This window comes from Halyomorpha halys, unplaced genomic scaffold, assembly GCF_000696795.3.
Source record: "Halyomorpha halys isolate HHAL.00 unplaced genomic scaffold, Hhal_1.1 Scaffold664.1, whole genome shotgun sequence".
Taxonomy (NCBI): domain Eukaryota; kingdom Metazoa; phylum Arthropoda; class Insecta; order Hemiptera; family Pentatomidae; genus Halyomorpha; species Halyomorpha halys.
Window position 1 is genome coordinate 723,719 of NW_027115162.1, and position 20,100 is coordinate 743,818.

At 29.8% G+C, this 20,100-nt stretch overlaps 3 protein-coding genes across 9 annotated transcripts; all 3 read left to right on the forward strand.

Moving 5' to 3' along the window:
• Positions 1-12: 12 nt before the first annotated feature.
• Positions 13-9,964, forward strand: LOC106685161 (NIF3-like protein 1). 7 transcript variants are annotated; one of them, XM_067052260.1, is made up of 8 exons: positions 23-144; positions 4,341-4,392; positions 4,524-4,831; positions 5,658-5,766; positions 6,918-7,059; positions 7,829-7,940; positions 8,478-8,613; positions 9,589-9,964. In XM_067052260.1, the coding sequence occupies exons 3-8, from the start codon at positions 4,556-4,558 to the stop codon at positions 9,855-9,857; spliced, it is 1,044 nt and encodes a 347-aa protein (XP_066908361.1). In that variant the 5' UTR covers positions 23-144; positions 4,341-4,392; positions 4,524-4,555; the 3' UTR covers positions 9,858-9,964. The 7 variants fall into 7 exon arrangements, with proteins under 7 accessions (XP_014283190.1, XP_014283191.1, XP_066908363.1 ...); XM_024358885.2 differs by having other exon boundaries at positions 37-150; XM_014427704.3 differs by lacking the exon at positions 4,341-4,392 and having other exon boundaries at positions 13-144; positions 9,589-9,963.
• Ciao1 (cytosolic iron-sulfur assembly component 1) lies at positions 150-1,439 on the forward strand. Its single transcript, XM_014427708.3, has one exon. It carries the CDS (start codon positions 310-312, stop codon positions 1,318-1,320), a length of 1,011 nt encoding a protein of 336 aa, XP_014283194.1. The 5' UTR covers positions 150-309; the 3' UTR covers positions 1,321-1,439.
• A 1,450-nt stretch (positions 9,965-11,414) lies between the features above and the next one.
• On the forward strand, positions 11,415-20,067 carry LOC106685141 (Ionotropic receptor 68a). The gene is given in 9 exon segments (XM_067052255.1): positions 11,415-11,538; positions 11,643-11,829; positions 13,166-13,314; positions 13,386-13,608; positions 14,083-14,241; positions 15,769-16,055; positions 16,980-17,381; positions 17,448-17,710; positions 19,008-20,067. Coding segments are annotated over 9 exon segments (2,121 nt in total). The 5' UTR covers positions 11,415-11,476; the 3' UTR covers positions 19,397-20,067.
• The last annotated feature ends 33 nt before the right edge of the window (positions 20,068-20,100 follow it).

Genomic DNA, 20,100 nt, shown 5'->3' on the forward strand with positions numbered 1-20,100 from the left:
CAAACCGGATTCATTTCATAACCTTTTCTATTCCAAATGACTTTTGAATGAAATTTGATTGTAACTCTCAAGTAAGAAGTTCAGAATTTATGTCACTTGAGAATATTATTTCCTGTAGTGGAAAAAATTATTTAATTTAGTCAGGTTAGGGTGTGTATTTTACTTTTTTAGATAACTTATTGTTTTATATTTATTCTTAAATTTAAATATCTTAAGAAAATGTCCACCTCGAGTTAATTCAGCTAGGCTTCAAGAGATAAAGAATTGATTCAGTTTTTATTTTTCTCTAATGTAAATTTGTGAATCAGAATGCAAGTACAGTTAATAGGAGTTTTGGAAGCTCATACTGGAAAAGTGTGGAATGTAAAATGGCATCCAGAAGGATCTGTCCTAGCATCATGTGGTGAAGATAAATCAATTAGGCTTTGGGGGTTGAGTGACAACAATTGGAAAGTTAAAACCTTGTTGCAAGATGGACATCAAAAAACCATTAGAGAAGTTTCATGGTCTCCTTGTGGAAAATTTTTAGCTTCAGCTAGTTTTGATGCTACTACTGCTATTTGGGACAAAACTTCCGGTGAGTTTGAATGCACTGCTACACTAGAGGGCCATGAAAACGAGGTAAAATCGGTTTCTTGGTCAGTATCAGGGAATTATCTTGCCACTTGCAGTAGAGATAAATCTGTGTGGATTTGGTCTGTTGATAACAATGAATATGAATGTGAAGCAGTTCTAAATGCTCATTCACAAGATGTCAAAAGAGTAGTTTGGCATCCAAATGAAGATCTACTGGCTTCATGTAGTTATGATAACACAATTAAGTTATTTAAAGAAGATCCATCTGACAATGAATGGATTACCATCGCAACTCTGTCTTCTCATGAATCAACTGTCTGGGGTATAACCTTTGACAAAACTGGTACCCGTTTAGCTAGTTGTAGTGACGATGGAACTGTGAAAATTTGGAAGCAATATATTCCTGGGAATCAAGAAGGTGTGGCTACTCCTGATAATTATCCAACTTGGAAATGTGTGTGTACACTCACAGGCTTTCATTCAGGCATAATTTATGACATCTCATGGTGTCACTTAACAGATTTAATAGCTACCGCTTGTTCTGATAATGGGATTCGTATATTTAAAGAGGTTACTGATTCAAACTCTAATGAACCAACTTTTGAACTCTTAGCTATTCAAGATTCTGCTCATAATGAAGATGTGAATAGTGTTTGTTGGCATCCGAAAGAAGCAGGAATTTTAGCTTCATGTAGTGATGATTCTCAAATTAGATTGTGGTCAATATCTGATGAGTTGGACTGATTCTTTTAAATCAGATTTTACTAATTATAAAACTTAATTTACCTAAAGTGACTGATGTTGAAATGATAGGTAAATGAAAACTTGTAACAGGTCTTACAATAAAATATCAATTTTATAAATTTGTTTCCATTATTTAAACCACATTAAACTTCTCAGAAGCCAACTCGTTAGTTGATTGAAACTAAGTTATGAATTTCAAATTCAATGATGATTAGTTTCCTCATTAAAGGAATTACTTACACAAAAATTAGAATAATTTATTTATTAAATAAGTATTAAGGTTTTACTAGAATGATCAAACTATATTGATAACACATTTTTTATAATATATTACTATCTTAATTTACTTATAAATAGGTCCCTGTTTTATTCGTAGTAAAGCTTTTGACGAATTGGTTAAATTGCTTATATCTGTGCTTTGTTTTGCTAGTGGCATGTCTCACATGAACTTTTTTTTTTTTATTTTGGTTTTGACATTTCCCTTAGATTGTGAAAAGCCTACTAGCTTTGGGACAGTGTGTTGGGAGGCCTTAGTAGAGAAAAAAACTGGTATATACTATCATTTCATTCAAAGTAAAATTAAAACTTTGTATTTGTCAGATCTGCCACTATTACAGCAAAGCAGTGATATCATTTGATGGAAATATTCGAGGAGTTGCCCACATTTATAAAGTAACAATAATTAGTCTGAATCATAGTAGCTTTAATAAACATAGTGACTATGTGTATTAGCATTAACATTGCTAAAAACAATAAATAATATTCTGATAAAAAAATAAATAATATTCTGGAGTAGACAACAACCATTGTGGATGTATGGAATTCAAGAAAACCAGTTTTTTCTCAATCATATTAATGGTTTAACAATAAAACTGAAAATATAATTTTGTGTGATTACATTACATTTTTAAGAGAAAACAATGCAAGTTTAAAAATATTTTTTTCATTGAAATTACAGTCTATCACGTTTAATATAAAATTGTTGAAGTGGAGAATATGAGTTAGACAGTTCAATCATATTCTGTTAGTAGTGAAGAGAATCAGTTCTTAATTAGCAGCACTTTTTGCCAACCTTAGATACCTTCTAAGAGGTTGCTGCTCTATTCAACTTTTATGAAAGTGGTAAAATTCATTTTGGGAAACCACCTCGTTATAAATATTAACTGACCCTTGTTGGTATCTAATACCCATTACTTTGAATCAGGTACTTAAGAACCGTCATCATAATGCACTTGGCCATCGTGGCCTCCTAAACATCATTTTGGAAAGATCAGAATGAAGACATTTAAATGTATTTGCCCTTGTAAAAGTGTGAGTAAATGCCTGGGACTTAAAACCTGATGTCCTTAAATTAGCCCTATTATCCTATATCCTACAGTATAGTGTCATAAAGCTAGGGCAAGCGAACCCAGAACTTTGCTCAACAATCTACAATGGCTTGTGGACCATACAATGATTGGTGCCATGTGCTCCACTCCTTCTGCAACAAAGGAGGTTCTTTTGAAACACACTACTGCATACAGGTTTGAAAAGTTAGGAATAAGATGAAAATTCATGATTTATAATGACAGAGAAAATGGTTTGATTGAGAATAAGGTGTTGGACTCTAATCCTCAGATAAAAAAATACAAAAACATTGTGCAAGGACTAAAGAGACCAATTTACACAGAGTTATGGGATAAATTGTTACCAAGATGGATCACTGAAGGAACAAGGTTCAGGGGCCAGTATATGGACAGATCCAAAGAGAGAATTACCATATCTATTGGTAAACACCTCAGTCGTTAAGGCTGAGATGATAGCAATTAATATTTGTGCCTAAACCCTAGTAAAAGGGGGATTATTTTACAGACTACTCTCTATATTCACAGCTACTCGTCTGGTGGCCATCAATGTTCTAAGTAGTTATGAAAATTGTTCTGAAGGGAGTATGTTCCAGAATAATATTAGTAATTTTCACTTTAAGTTGATGGAAGAATGCATAATTTTAATTTGCTTACTTCAATAAATAAGATATGAGTTGAATGGTTGCCTGGAATCTAGGTATATTAGTCAACAAGAAGGCATACAACCTTGCTATGAAGGCATTTGAACAAGTACCCTTTACACCATAGTCCAGCTGTGAAGTCAGCTATGCCAAAAGATAAATGAAAGCAGGCTGTATGCAGTAAAGTTGAGCTCTATTGGAGGAATATTAGAAACAACAATAACATTCTAAACTGTTTCAAAGAGGCCCCTATTTAATGAGAAGTGCAATGCTTTTACCTATGAAGAGGATGACCTTGATGTGGGTGACAGGACATTCATCAATAATAGGCAGAGTCACTGATTTACATGTTATGGCATAATACTATTGTTCCATTTCAACAGTGATTGCAAAGGTACCTAGCCTGTTTTAATAATTTATGTGACAGTGCACAGGTAATAGTTGACAACAATGAGCAGTTTCTTGTCTTTACAGTGTTGTCTTAGCTGGTTAATTGTTCAAATAAAGTCCTAGGGAGCAAAACTGGTCAACATTGTTTGTTGTATTTTAAGTGGAATATTATGAAAGGATATACGTTTTATCTACGTAATATATGTTGTAATTCATGATCAAGAGTAAAAGTTATTTGAAAGGATTTTTTTTTAATTTCCCAGTCTTGAAACCATTCTTCAATGTTTTCTTTAGTGGTTATTGCACCATATAATAAATGGATCATTTTTCCTTTATAATCCTAATTGTATCATTATGATTAATAATTTGCAAACAGATAGATAAAAAATATAATATTGTTCGAGTATTTGAAAGGGTTTCATTCAATTTTGAAACTTAACTTGATCAATCATAATTTAATCTCAATTTCTAATAAACAGATTTAGAAATCTTTAAAAAAATAAACTTCAAGTGTTTCTCTAATTATTACCTGTTGGTTTATTATCATAATATACATTTATTAGGAAATGTAAAATGAGTCTGAAAACAATTTTTATGTAAAAAATTTGATTAAATTGTTTTATAATTATTTAATTTGTTTTAGGGCCAATACTTCTAATTAAAAATGATCTTCAAATAGTTCTTAAATAACTTAAGTATATAACATTTGGACATTCTTTGCTTTATGAATATTAAAAAATGAAAATAAAATACTTGAAAAGATTGTCATTAATAACTAATAATTTTTATCAGACTGGTGGAAATGTTAAGAATATTTCTGTATCAGGAATTCAATCGCTGTATATTAGAGGCAGAAATATGAGTGGAGAATCTTCAGAAAAGAATCAAACTTCACTGGAAGGGGTTTTAAAGGAATTGAATAAATTTGCTGACTTATCTTTAGCAGAAAAATGGGATAATGTTGGACTTCTTATAGAGCCTGCAACTCCGAGACCTGTAAATAAAATCTTATTGACTAACGATTTAACAGAAGTTGTAATGCAAGAATCAATTGAAAAAGATATCAGTCTTATAATTTCTTATCATCCACCAATATTCGCCCCTCTTAAAAGAGTCACTCAAGCATCTTGGAAGGTGAGTTATTATAATTATATGAATAATTTGTTAGCATTATAATTATAATTAAAATATAATAGACATTATAATATAAATAAGAAAATAAAAACCACAGGTTTTTACATCTATTATGATTGTAATTTATAGTTTCTTTATTCTATGAGAAAAATGTATATCACAACCTGTTAGTTAATGTAAATCATAATCTTCCTCACCTTAAGTTATTTATCAAACTGACAAATAGGTGAAACAATTTTTTTTTTCTCTCAAAGTAAGTTGGCTCAGTGAGTAAGTTATTGTGTTACTCTCTCCATGGTGTGGGGTCGAATCAAGCTGTGGCAGATAACTATATATTCTGTTAATCCATGAGTCACCACTGTTGGTGTGAGAACCCTCCTAGAGCATACCAAACCTCTATTAAGTAGATGGCCTTTATTGGAGAAAAAAATCTGGCGGTTGAGCATGGTCTTGAACAAATCCCCTCCTTGCACAAATGTTGTTCAAGAAACAGTATTTCTTACAAAGTACTGAACCCCTGACCCTTCATTGATTGTAGCTGTACAGATATTTTTTTTATTATTAAAGACACCAAAAAATATGTCAAACACTTATGAATCAAAAATTATTGATTAAATAGACAGTTATTAAAAGGACCTTTGTTAGAACTGAATATGTAGAAAATATATTCATGTCGATAAATTCTCTCTCTACTTGATATATGTTTGTAGCAGGATACATCTATTTTTAGTTTATTTTTCCTAATAGCAAATGTTTTCATTTATATTTTCCTAACACTCGTTTCTGTAAAATTCACTCTAATAACTCATTTGAAATTTCTTTTTAGGAAAGAATTGTTTCAAGGTGTCTGGAGAACAAGATTGCTGTGTTTTCACCACATACCAGTTGGGATGCAGTTTATGGGGGTGTGAATGATTGGTTGGCAGAAGCATTCAGTCAGTTTTTTTAATTAAACTACAAATAATCAGATACTTATTAAATCTCTTCCTAAACTTACTCAATTTCCTATTTTATTTGTTTATTTCATTTTTCAATTAATCTCTTTCCTAAGCTTCAATTCTAAATTAGCCATTCTATATCAAATGACTCTAAATCTAATGCTCTTAAATTTTTTGTATGTTTATGTGGTAACTTTTTAACTTCTTGACTGAACTTCATCAAATGATATGGCTTTTTTTTCAGATTATTTGCATAATGTTATAATATTTACTTTCGTACTATACTACACTTTGTAGCACTAAAGCCTGTGGTGGGCCTTGGCTTCCCTGACAGCTCTGCACCTCAGCATTACATTAGAGAGGACTCTGGACAGTACCTTCATTCTCCAATTTGTCATACCAAGCACTGCCAAGTCCTCAACATCTTGGATCCTACTTACAATTATCTGCGGGTTTCTAAACAGTTGGTTTTTTACAAAGTGGGGTAGTTGGTCCCACGCCTAACCCCCAATCTGAAGGACTACAACTTTGAATTCAGAGCTCTGTCCTCTTGCAGGTCGCTTTTACTATAGCTTCCATCCAGAGTCCATGCTACCCTTGATTTATTTTAGAGTTTTCTCTCTTAGCCTTTGGGATCTTCTCCCAATCCGTATCAGGCAGTACAGAGCTAGGTATATTTAATAGTGCCACTTATTTGCTATGTCACATCAGCATTATGTTATGTGGTATTTAGTACACATGACCATAAGATAGGTAACCTGTCCACCTCTGTTGATGTTCCCACACCTGGTCAGGTACTGGGTTTTTGGGTTAACCCCTATTCGCAGTTATCCTACATATCTGCATGTCATTCTACAATCTGCCAGCTGCAGACCCGCCTAGTAGCTGTGGTAAACCCTGAATATATTTACTTTTATAACATTATAAAAAAAAATATATAGCCATAATAATAAAATATTTCAACAATTCTATGATTTTTCTTATACAATAGGAAGTTCATTTCATCATTCAAACTGGTCTAACACCAATATTCTTCTAGTCAGTAATAATTCATTACTGAATTTTGGACTTATTATATTTTTCGGTAATAATCATTTTGCCTATTTTATATTAAAGTTACCACATTCTTTTAAAATTTTAATTTTCAGGCTCTTATATACAGCCTAATGGAAAACAGCCTTTGACTCCTTCTACAAATAATGATGCTCTATACATTGCAACAATTATAGGTTCATCAGAATCAATCTCTAGAATTAAAAAAAGTGGTTTATCTTTGAAGCTATCTGAAAGGTATACCTTTATTTTTTGGAAATTTTACCTTAAAACAAATTCAAGATATTCAAAATTTCTTTCAGTGTGTTATGTATAGTAACATTTGAAGTTGGAATGCCAATGGGTGATTAGTTATCCAGAATTATGGCCTGAAATATTAAAATTGAAATTCTTTTCTCAATATCTTTTTTTATATTTACCAATACCCTAATTATTAAGTATTAAAAATGCCTTCATCTGAATTGTTAAATAATTATAACTAATGGTGGCACTAGATGATATAAGAAAAAATGTTACAGGAAGACTTAATTTACTGATTAACTAACAAGTTTGGATAGTTATGGCCATGAAATATTAAAAATTATTAATGCCATTATTTGGAATTGTAATCACATTATTCCACCATGCTATTGTATATTTATAATTATGAGAGATAGTTGACTGTGGATGACTTATACGAGGAGAAGATTGTATATTTAATTTTATATCTAATCTGAACAATGTGGAATGGAGTTCATTTTTGGTCATATCTCCTTACAAACCTCCAAATTTTATTACCCAAGTCCATACAAGTTGTGGTCATTTTGTTTTCTTATTGTCCGTGCCTTCAAAGCTATACATTCCATGCTTCATAACTCAAAATTTTATAAATTCTTCACTTTTACAATATTCATCTCCTGCCCCTATTAAGGTTAATACTTAATCTTTATTTTTTTATACTATCTTGTTTTATTTTTAATATATTTGCTATGTAAAAAATCTTGTGTTAAAATATTTTCTTTCCCAGTTATGCAGAAGGTGATAAAGAAATATGTACTGCAATATGTGATAAGGAAATGCTGAAGAACCTGAAGTCGCTTCATAACGATATAAACATTGGAACGATGGAATGTGGAAAGGTAATTTTTACAAATTATCTAAAACTGTAACACTCCATAGTCAACCTTTAGGTTTAAAAAAAAATTTACATTCTATGTAAATTGTTATCAGTAACAGACATAGTGAGGAGATATCACAATGTAAAAGTAAAGGATTTGCTAATTTTAAGGAGATAATCAAACATTAAAACTGTCCCTCTAAAGTATTGGAATTTTTTACATAAAAACTTAATAACAATCTGTCTGTACTTTCATGTTTCAAAATTTAAAATAGAAATCTCTATTTCTAGATAAGAAACCATGTATTATGTATTTATGTCTATTCATAAAAAAATTTTTGAGGTTAACAATGACATGTCACGTGTGACATGATTTCTTATATGAAATTATGAGGTTTAAAGTACATGAATATGGGACAGTGGTCCCGAAACATTGTACCACATTATGATAATTTAATACAAATTTCATTCAACTGGAAGTTATTAACCTCAAAAATTTTTTTATGAATTGACTCACCAGACTTCCTAAAGAGAAAATCCGTATTTGTGTATGTTTTAGAATGAAAATACCTTAAATGGAATGGGTCGGCTGTTACAAGTTTCTGATCTTACCATTGCTGATTGTGTTCGTCTGATAAAACAACATACTGGTCTTTCTCATGTGCGGTTGGCTTGTGCAAAAAATCAGTCTGAAGGTAATTCATTAAAGTAATCTTGTTACAAAATCTTTTTGTTTTTGTTTTTTATAAGTAAAATGTTAGGCTAAGTTGTTTATACTATGGAAATAGTTTAGAAAAATTAAATTAAATACATCAGTGTAGCTCTGATACATATTATTGATTTTCAGTGTAAAATTTCTATGAAATTTAGGAAACAATTAACATTTACTTTCAGGTTCTTTTCTGCTTACTCAAGATATGAAATATAGAGTGCTTTCTTAATATGTTTCAGACTCTGTTTCTTTTTATTTCATTTATTGAACCATCGCAAGCAAATTTTGATTACTGCTAGGCTTTCTACTGAATTTTTTTGTTTTTTAAACTATGTGTGTTAAAATTATATTTTAGAATCTTATTTTTTAACATTCTCTTGTCTTGAGATCTTTTAACTTATTGATTTTGTTTTATTTCTTTAGATTTTTAAACATTTCTTGGCATTATTTGTATGAGACAAAACTATATTAGACCATTGCTGGTTATGCTTTCCATTAGTAGTTTCTGTCCAGGTTCTTTTCTTTAGCTCTGATTTTTATATTATTCTGTCCATGTAGAATACAAGTCATAAAAAACTTAAGCTGTCTTCTTGTTTTACACCTTCTTTCATTTTGAATTTGTCTGACCCTGAATTATAGTTTTGCCAGGCACTTTTTACTTACAAGGCACGTGGAACATCTGAATTAAGTTAATGGGAATACTCTGACTACTTATATGTTCTTTACAAAATACAATATTAAATGCTTGTTCTGTTGCACCTAAAACAACTTTTTCTATGATGTTAGTTTAACTAAGCAAGGATCCAATATAGTCATATTGGTCAAGTTCATTCCACCACACTTTTACATTTCTTCATGGTAGAATAATATCACTGCCTATTTGTACATTTCAATCTCTTTAATATAAAATTTATTCCTAGTTTTAGTATTAATTGTATGTTATTGATTTTTGTTTTAGGTTCTCCTGTTAAGACAATTGCATTAGTTCCTGGTTCAGGAGGTAGTCTTTTAAAAGGAGTAAAAGCTGACCTATTCGTAACAGGAGAAATGTTTCATCACGACATCCTTGATGCTAATCATACTGGCACATCAGTTATATTGACAAACCACAGTGATTCTGAAAGAGGATTTTTGGCTAAAATGGCTGTTTTGTTAAATGATATTTTTAAAAATGATATTAAAATTGAAATTTCCAGTTTTGATGCTGATCCATTAATAACAGTTTAATATTTTTATTTTATTATATAATATGGTCAGTTGGAATAAATCTATTTCTCTATAATAAATGTTCTCATACAACAAAAAAAGTGTTTTTATTCTATATTTTTTATTTATGGTGTAAATCTATGTGATACATACCTTTAAATATAAAATACTTGAACTAATGTTTAACCTAGTTTTTTTTCCATTATCCTATTTCTATTAATTACTTAATATCTTAATATTTCTATCACTGGTTTTGTTTTATATATATATATATTTTAAATTGTAGTCCAGTAAAATTGCAAGTTAACCTAGAAGTAAGTGTAAATTAATTTCTTCTAATGGATTCTAATGTAGAAATGTTTCGAAAATACAATGGTAAAAAGTTTATCCATTCCCTGGGAGTCCATTGGTTTAATATGGCATATATCTCAAAATGGCTGCTGTATATTTTTAGATATAGCTAATAACTCCTAAAGTTATTGGCTATATCTAGTCTATCGATAGATTAGATAATTGGCTATAGCCAAATCTATTAGCCAATCCTAAAGTACTTATTGCTCAATATATAAATTAGTAAAACTTAAAGTATTAAATTGCCCAAATTTTGGTACCATACAAAATTAGGAAAAGTATGTGTGTTGAGACATATGAAATTTAAGAAAAATTTGTTCATTTCTCTTTCACTTGTCTATATCTTTACTTACCTTTTTAGGTAGGGTCAATTTTATAAAGTTTAACCCCTAACAGAACTCTTTTAATGTTTTCTGGGATACAATTTTTTATACATCATTTTTTTTTCAAAAAACAAAGAACAACATGAAATATCTACTATTCTTTGGAAAATAATCATTATAAACTACTTTATAGTATGTCTAATCTTAGTTGTTTTTTTTATATTTATAGTTAATAAATATTTCGACATTATGCAACATACATTGAAAATGAATCATACCTAAAAAAAAGTTCAGCATGTCAAGAACTATTTAATGTATAGATATTTTATTATTATCATCATCTCTTTAAACTTGTCTCGTTCTATATTCTATATTCTGGAAGCTTGTCTTGTTGAATACTCCATGAAGTCTTTTATAATTATTATTTTCCTGAGAATTGTTTTTCATATTTTTCCAAAATATATTCACAAAATGATAATTTCTCATTATTTGAAAAAAAAAATTGGTTTTGTATAACTCACTGTACATCAAGAATTATTGAACATGAATCCAATTAGGGCTTAAATTGAAGATCATTAAATGCCCTATGAAGTAGTTAATAATGGTATTTTATGGCAACTAACTTAAAAATATATGGTGGCAATTTTTAAAAATCTACCATACTAGACCAATGGATCCACAGGGAATGGTAAACTTTTTACCATTTTGTTTTTGAAACTTTTTACATGAGATTCCATTAACATCAATTAATTTACTCTTACTTATAGGTACAGCTAAATTTTAATAGATATTTACTGGACTATTACTTTAATATGACTTTGGTGTAGTTGTTATAAATTATTTATAAGGCCAGAAGGCATGCAAATGCCATGACCTTTATAGAAGATTCATTTACTTAAAGTTTCCTCACTCCTCTCTTCCATTTACTTTCCTTGATCATACATTTTACCTTTTATCCTCTGAAGAATGTTTATTTTGTTGATTTTCATCATCTTGACTGTTGATTGCTCTCTAGTTAGCTGTACTTTGTAAGAATTATACTGTTGTATTTCTCTAAGCTCAGCTATTTAGTTTAAAGATTAAGGAGTAACCATTTTCCATAAAAAGTAAGATGGCGCAAAAATTCTTTTAGATCTTCCAGTTTAATAAAAAGATTGTGGGAGTACAAAAAGGACGATGACTTTGGATGGCTTCTAGAAGATTTGATACAAAGAGTATTGTTTGATGCAAAATGTTTAACAATAATTTCTGACCAATTTTACAATGACATGTTTACTACAAGAATGTTTCAAAAATTATCCGTCATTCCAATCTTTGTGGTAATTATTAATACTTATGAAAATTGTATAACTTTTGTATTTTAGTGGAGGTCTATGAGGTTTCATAGAAAAATCAATTCTCCTTTTAGCTTAAAACTTTTCCTTTTAAAATTTTATTGATATTTGTTTATTGATTATACAATACAATTTTACTAAACCTCATAAAATGCTATAATTTGCTGTTTTAAATATCCAAAATAAAATTATATAATTTGCTGTTTTAAGTATCCAAAATAAAATTACATAATTTGCTGTTAAACATCCAAGTTTTCTGGAAGCTTGTAAGTAATGCTTTTAACTTTTATATTCCTATTAATAATTTTTTTAATTATAATAAAATGATTAAAATATAATTAATAATTATAACTATAATTGTGAAGAATGATAGACCTTATGTAATTTTCTTTATTTTAAATAAACTCTTAACAAAGATGCTGTTGGTTATATTTTCTAATTTATTGTTAGCTAATTTTGATGTATAAATGAAGTTAAAGATAAAAAAAGAACATAATTGTTGGATAATGTTGCTAAAAATACACACATGTGTATGTTTAAAAATCCAATAAGTCGAAACCACAGGGGAATATTTCCTTATTTATTCTTTATTTATATACTCTATCTTGCTTATTTTCTAAAAAGACTTTCATAATGTGAGTACAAATGTAACGTAATGGTATGCCTCAAATACGAAAATAATGTCAGGTATCCTGAAAAAAAGCTAAAAAAAAAAAAATGAAAAATAGCTAAAAACTATTTTTATTTGCTTTTTATGATTATTACTGTATATAATTTTGAATAGAAAAATTATTAAATATATGAGTTAAACTTCAAAAATAGTATATTTATTAAAATTTATTGCATTAATGATCTAATCAAAACAACAATAAAATAAATAGACAATTAATCTGCACTTATATTTACCTAGTGAGATAGGATAAATGGATGGTCTAAAAAATATTTTGTTACAGTTAGGTTATTTTGTAAATCTATATTACGTTAGTAGTGGTAGGTAGGTCAGTGAGTTAGAGTGTATGTACTTATCTCCTGGACCTGGGTTCGTGCCCGGCTGTGGCAGATAATTATTTATTCTGATACACCAGCCATGGACTGACTCTTGACTACACAGTTTATAAAGTGGCTATGATTTGGGATAAAACCTGATGGTTGACCATGATTCTGACCAAATCACCCTCCTCCTTGTACAACCGTTAGTCTAGAAACAGTAATTCCTTGCCAGATATTGCACCCAAGGCTCTTAGTTTTTTTCTGTATTACTTTAGGATTAATAATAATGTACTTTTGTAGAATTATTAATTTAACATAAGTTGTTTTGTAGATTTTTATAAATGAGAATGAGGATTTACTCTCGCCAAACTATAAGACATTGTCAGTTATTTTACAAGCAAGGAGAAAAGGTTGTAATGGATATATTATATTGATAGCAAATGCTGACGAAACTATGCGATTCCTTAGATTTGGAGATAGGTATTAAAATGACTTCACATCTATTGATTTCTTTAAAATGCTACTGAATATATTATATTTTATTTCAACAGGCATAGAGTTATTGACACAAGGGCTAGGTTTTTTTTGCTCCATGATGTGAGATTATTCCATAAAGATTATTTTTATTTATGGAAAAAAATTGTGAATGTTATTTTCATTCGCAAATTTTTTGAGGTTAACAGATATGAACTTATGACTGTCCCCTTTCCATCTCCCATAGTACATAATTGGAAGCCCATAAGAATAGATTCTTGGAAATCTGGAAAATATCAGGTAGTTATATCACAATATATTAACATATTGTTTATATAGATTTATAGTCACTTCTCTATTTATGCTCTCTGTTTGACTGATTTGGTTAATATGCTAACAAAATTCACTTCAATAACGTACATCAATAAAATAAAAAAACAAAAAATTGTAAAAAAAACCAAGAATAAGTTATGGAAATATTAATTAATATTTAGTCTCTCTATAATATACCCAGTGCAGTAGCTAGACCCAACAATCCATTGAGAAACAAGATGAATTTTATAATATGACTTTCAATAATTAAACTTTAATAAAACTACTAGAACAAATGAACTATGCTGGTCTTGAAAATGACTCCTAATAGTATATATGTTGGGAGTGATGTAAACTAATTAAAGAACTTGTACCTGGTGACCTAATTGGTTCATATTTCAAATTCATAAGTACTATGGCATTTTAAGACATTTATCAAGAACAAATAATCATTATTTTCAGAAAAATAATGAACTTTTTATTGACAAGACATCAGATTTAAGAGGTGAAATTGTTCATGTTGCTGTTTTCGAGTATATGCCTTCGGTGTTGAAGAAAGTAGTTGAAGATGATCAAAGTGGAAATATTATGCCTATTGAATATAGTGGTCTGGAAGTCCTGGTATGTTATGATGCCTTTGTATTGAATTGTATAATGAACACTCTATTATTATAATTTCTCATAAGATATTTTTTTGTTTTCTACCTCTTTAACTCAGAAATAAAGTAAGTCGAGGCAAGAGCATAACAGATTTTTTTTTTAAAAATACTTATTGTCACTTTACAGTGCTGAGTTCTTGTGGAAAACTAGCCAAGTGTTTCCCTTTAAAACTCACCATTAGAAAGTCAGACACTTGTTGAGCTTTGTACATGTTGTATGTTATTTTCCTTTCTAATTTTGACAGCATGCAACCCCTTAAACTTTTTGTGTTCAGGTAAGAGCAGAGGTGAACAAAAGGGCAAATTCAAATCATAACCCCTACTCCATTTTATAGACTTAAAGTAATATTTTTGTAAAAGTAAATAAGTACAATTTGTTAAAAATAGTAAAAAAACTTCCCTTCATTTCTTATAGCTCTTGGTAAAAAATTTCAGGTTTATTATTCATTTAACCTCTGTAACGTCATAATCTCCTATTTTAATTTAACATTTTTGCTTGTCTGAAATTAAAGGGAAGCAGGTTTAATGCTCTGACCAAATTAGCTCCCTGCATAACCATTGGTCCAGAAATATTACTTCCTTATAATGTACTGAAACCTTGGCCCTTTAAGGGTTGTAGGGGTACAGATTTTTTTATAATAATAAATTAAGAGTCGTTTAATTTAAAAACAACAATGAAAGTCATTTACCCCATTTCTTTGGGATAAGTGCACACTTTCCCCTGCTTTGGGACTTTTAAGTTCTTAAATTATAAAATGAACCAACTAATTATTTTCAAGGTTTTTCTGAAGAGAGAAATATATATGACTTATTTATCATAAAATTTCAAATTCCATCCTCAAAATGAAACTTCTAAAAAATTACACTGCACTTGCCTCCACTTCCCTAACTATTTTTCATGGGAGAAAAAAAAGATTTGTTGATAATATATTATCCTTATTTTTATAATATTCTCTTGTTCAAAGAGCAGATCCTTAAAAAAATATATATACCATTTATCAGGAAAGGCCACAGTGGATAGCTTTTTATGATGGTAAACAAGATTCTTATTTTTTTATGGAATTTCAGTTGTTTTTTTTTATGAGCCAAGACAGTGTCATGTCTGATTCCAAATCATTTTACAGTTTCTTACAAGTAGTTATTTCCTTCTTACTGTTCTGTTCAGTGCTTAAAAGTTGCTAGTGTTGTAAATCTTTTTTCTAAACAAATGGCTATTAAAATAGAACCATTGCCCTTGTTATAGCACCGGTGAACAAAGATTTGCTTTGCAATTTTCTAACCACAAATGTTTTACACACCACTGGCCTACAAACTAGCAGCCAATAATTCAGGTTTATATATTTAATCCTAACTTTAATGACTAGTTAGTTCACAGATCAATATCTCATATTTAAATATGTATCTAAGTCCCATCATTGAGAGGAAAATAAATTATTCATATTTTTTTTTTTTTAGTAAATATTAAAATTACCCATATTTTCCATTGCAGATACTTAGAAGCTTATCTGATGCCATGAACTTTCAGATATTAATATATGAACCACCAAACAGTAAAACAGAGGCTTGGGGAAAACAACAATTGAATGGTAGTTATACCGGACTCTTAGGAGAAATGGTTTCTGGAAGAGCTGATTTTGCACTTGGAAATTTTCTTTATACACCTAAAAATATAAAGCTTTTTGACCTTAGTATACCATATATAACTCAGTGTTTTACATTTTTAACCCCTGAGTCAACCACTGATAATACATGGAAAACTTTAATATTACCTTTTAAGTAAGTATATACTGAATTAAAGGTTATTCACTATACAACAAAACACAGTACACAAAGATTCAACTACTTATGTTAAATTGGTAGATATATTCCTTTGTTAGATATACTTTCTGAGGCTATCATTAGGGTAGCTCAGTGAGAAAGGCACTCAATTTCGAATCAAGTTATATAAGATAATTATTTTTCAGTTATACTGGTAGAGCATGATTCTGACCAAATTACCTCCCTACGCCCAACCATTTATGACATTTCTGCTTCCCTTTCAAACCCATTGAGTATAGTCTACTTAAGAGTTCATTAGCAATTTTAAACTAAATAATTTCTCAACACGTTTTTCCAAGACTAACAATGCAGTGTTTTTTTTTTCAATACAAATAATTTTTTTAATATTTGAACCATAGAATGGAACGACAATAGATTTTATGTTACAATTATTCATTGCATTGTTTTTTAAATTCATTATGTACTTTAAACTATCACTTAAACGATAGTATAGTTTATGCTTCAATAAAAATAGTGCTGAAAATATTGGCATAATGTAGTATTTGACACAAAGGACATCATTAATATAACAAAATGAGTCAGACATTATTTAGCCTGTAGTAGAAAATTGTAACATACAATGTTATTCCAACCCATTATTCATTTATTGATTGCAATCAATATGACCATAAAAACATTTTTAACCAAACATAATCCTTTAGAAAAAAAGAAACTTAAATGAACATGAAATTAAATGAATATTTACATTATTTATACATATTAGGAAGTTGTTACCTTGGTGGCATGACAATTCATCATGTAAAAGAATACATGACTTTTAAAACAAAAACATGATAATTCTTAATTTTATCAATGATCCTATGAAGGATGTAATTTTTTTATTTAAATTATTGACATGATATAATTGTGATAATTTTTCAGAAAGTTTATGTGGTTGGGTGTTATGCTGACTCTAGTTGTTAGTAGCTTGGTATTCTATGTGTTGGCAAACTTCCATAAATACTATGAAAATGGCAGAATCAGTGTAAGACCTGTGAGTATTTTTGTGAAAAAATTCAAATTATGACAAAAAAATAATGAACTTTCACCAAAATTATTACCAATCAATGTTAAAAGAGATATTCCTCTTGGATTATATTTGTTTGATGGAATTGGAAATAGTTTAATAAATGCATATAGCATGCTTCTTTTAGTTTCATTACCAAAAGTTCCTTCTGGATGGTCATTAAGAATGTTAACTGGGTGGTGGTGGCTTTATTGTATTCTTGTAACAGTTGCATACAGGGCCAGCATGACAGCAATTTTAGCTAATCCAGCCCAACGGTAAGTTTTATCACTTCTTTTTCAACCACATTTTGTTATTTTAACTTATTCAGTTTTTCTGTTTAGTGTAACTATTAACACATTAGAGGAGCTAGCTTCGAGCCCAATCTTATGTGGAGGCTGGGGTGAACAAAATAAGGAGTTTTTTACTACATCATTGGATTCAGCTGGTCAAAGAGTGGGCCATAAATTTGAAGTTGTTTATGATAGTAATGCTAGCATAAGTAGAGTTGCTCAGGGTAACTTTGCTTACTATGAAAACATTTACTTCCTTCATTATGCCAAAGTTACTCAAAAAGTAATGACTGAGTTCGAAAATGGCTCAATAGGTAATTATCTTTCACAAAATATTCTTAAAATAGCATAGATTATTTCAACTAAAGATACTTTGCCATAGTTCTTAAATTAACTCATTCATCGCATTCTGAAAAATAAACAGAGCTTTTACTTGGGCTTAGTCGTCAGAATATATTCCTGAGTTTACTCTGTATTGAAAATTGAAATCTCTGCCAGTGAAACTATCATAAGATATTGTTTACTAGTTTCCAACAACTTGATTGTTAAAAACCTACTTGATTGGGCACTCCACCATTAGTAAGAGACCTGATCAGAACCAATAGATTGACATAAAAAAGCTTAAGTATTCTACCTCTCAACAGAACCCTATATAGTGTAGTAGATTGAATATTTTCAGCAAAAAAGGACCCAGGTTATTCCTTGTCTTTGTTGATAAGTTATAAATGACACCCATAATATCCCCAACTATTTCACACAGCGCTGAACTTCAAAGGTTTTCTAATAGATTTAAAATGTTTTTGATTTATGAATACAATATCCAAACAAAGATGGACATATTTGCATCTTTTTATCAATAGGTTTGTTCTTACTTATTAAATTATTTTTTTAAATTTGCATAATCATTTTACTCCACAACACAATTGACATTTGACAGCAATACAACAAAAGCAATGTGGTATATTGTTGGGAGCATATTCGAGTATCTCTCAAACATCCAGTTGGTTTTAGCACCAGTCTTTTACGTTATTATCTTATTCTATAATTTTGACAAGATACTTTTCTGTCTAACAAGCTCAAAAGATCCCATCTGTCAGACCTATTTAACTAGAAACAATGCTGGTGTCACTATTATGCTACTAATAATGGAATACTACAAACCAACACACTAGGATAATTAGAACTAGCATTCCAATGAAGTACTAGAATTCCAACCTCATGAATTAAGGAAAATGTCAAATAACTCGGACTGTTAACTCATTTCACAATGACGCTATAAATTTGTCTTCAGTTAAATACAGAATGTACATCACTTCTCTCTACAACCCATGTAGGTATTTAAAAAATCAGAATACTCAAACTTGCTGACAGGAAATCCTTAGACTTACAACAGATACTACTGCATATGCACATCTTTTGATATTCTAGATACACAACCTAAACTCATTTGATTCAAATATTCAAATTAACCAATACAAAACATAGAACATAGAACAGCTGAAGCTTGCACTTTCATTTTATCAATTTTAATGGATTGTAATATTCTGATGCATCATAACTTTGAATATTTATTTTCACTTTCACTTACCTATATATATTTTTTTTTTTTAGAAAACAGTTCTAATAATTTAGAACGCAAAAAGGATTTGCATATTATGAGTGACTGTGTCATCAATATGCCAATTTCTTTAGGACTGCAAAAGAATTCACCCTTAAAGCCAAGGGTGGATAAGTTTTTACAAAGAGTGATTGAAGCAGGATTGGTAAAAAAGTGGTTGGCTGATGTAATGTTAACTACTGTAGTAGCCGAAGCACCATTTGAAAAAAACAATATCAATGCTGTTATGGACTTGAAAAAGTTTGTTGGCGCATTAGTCGCACTTGGCATTGGATATGGATTAGGCACAATGGCACTAATTATTGAAAATATTTATTGGTATTATGTAGTACAAAAAAACCCATTATTTGATAAGTATAAACAGAATTGTAACATGAAATGATAATAAAAAAAAAAAAATTAAGTACCACAGATTATCCCAATTTAAAAATACCTAGAAAAGAAACGTAAGTAGGATAAATCTCAAATAATATAAGATTTTAAATGAAAAATGAAGTATTTGAAAACATGATTAGCTACTTATTAAATAGGCCTATATTTCATTAAATTAAATATAGTTAAAAAGATAATAATACTAATAATGTATTCAGTTGAATAGCAAATAGTATATATGAACTGTTCAGATAATTTTTGATAAGGTAAATAATATTGGTACACAAAGGGAAAATGACATATTTTTATTTACCAACTTCTTGAGACAGAATCAATTATACAATATTGTTCCCATTTGTAATTTTATTGATAATAATGATGAATGTATACTTCAATAAGAGGAGGTCTTGTTACAGCTTAACAACCTATTCTAGCCATAGTGGGAAGAAAGTCAATCCCTTCAGCCCACAGGTGAATGGCTGCTGCACGTTACAGGTTACTAACCTATTCTAGCCATAGTGGGAAGAAAGTTAATCCCTTCAGCCCACAGGTGAATGGCTGCTGCACGTTACAGGTTACTAACCTATTCTAGCCATAGTGGGAAGAAAGTCAATCCCTTCAGCCCACAGGTGAATGGCTGCTGCACGTTACAGGTTACTAACCTATTCTAGCCATAGTGGGAAGAAAGTCAATCCCTTCAGCCCACAGGTGAAT

Bases quoted from the DNA above. Each gene is read 5' to 3' on its own strand.
- LOC106685161 (XM_014427704.3), top strand. From the start codon at position 4,556: ATGAGTGGAGAATCTTCAGAAAAGAATCAAACTTCACTGGAAGGGGTT. The intron at 4,832-5,657 runs GTGAGTTATTAT...ATTTCTTTTTAG, and splicing joins TCACTCAAGCATCTTGGAAG to GAAAGAATTGTTTCAAGGTG. The intron at 5,767-6,917 runs GTCAGTTTTTTT...TTTAATTTTCAG, and splicing joins TTGGTTGGCAGAAGCATTCA to GCTCTTATATACAGCCTAAT.
- Ciao1 (XM_014427708.3), top strand. From the start codon at position 310: ATGCAAGTACAGTTAATAGGAGTTTTGGAAGCTCATACTGGAAAAGTG.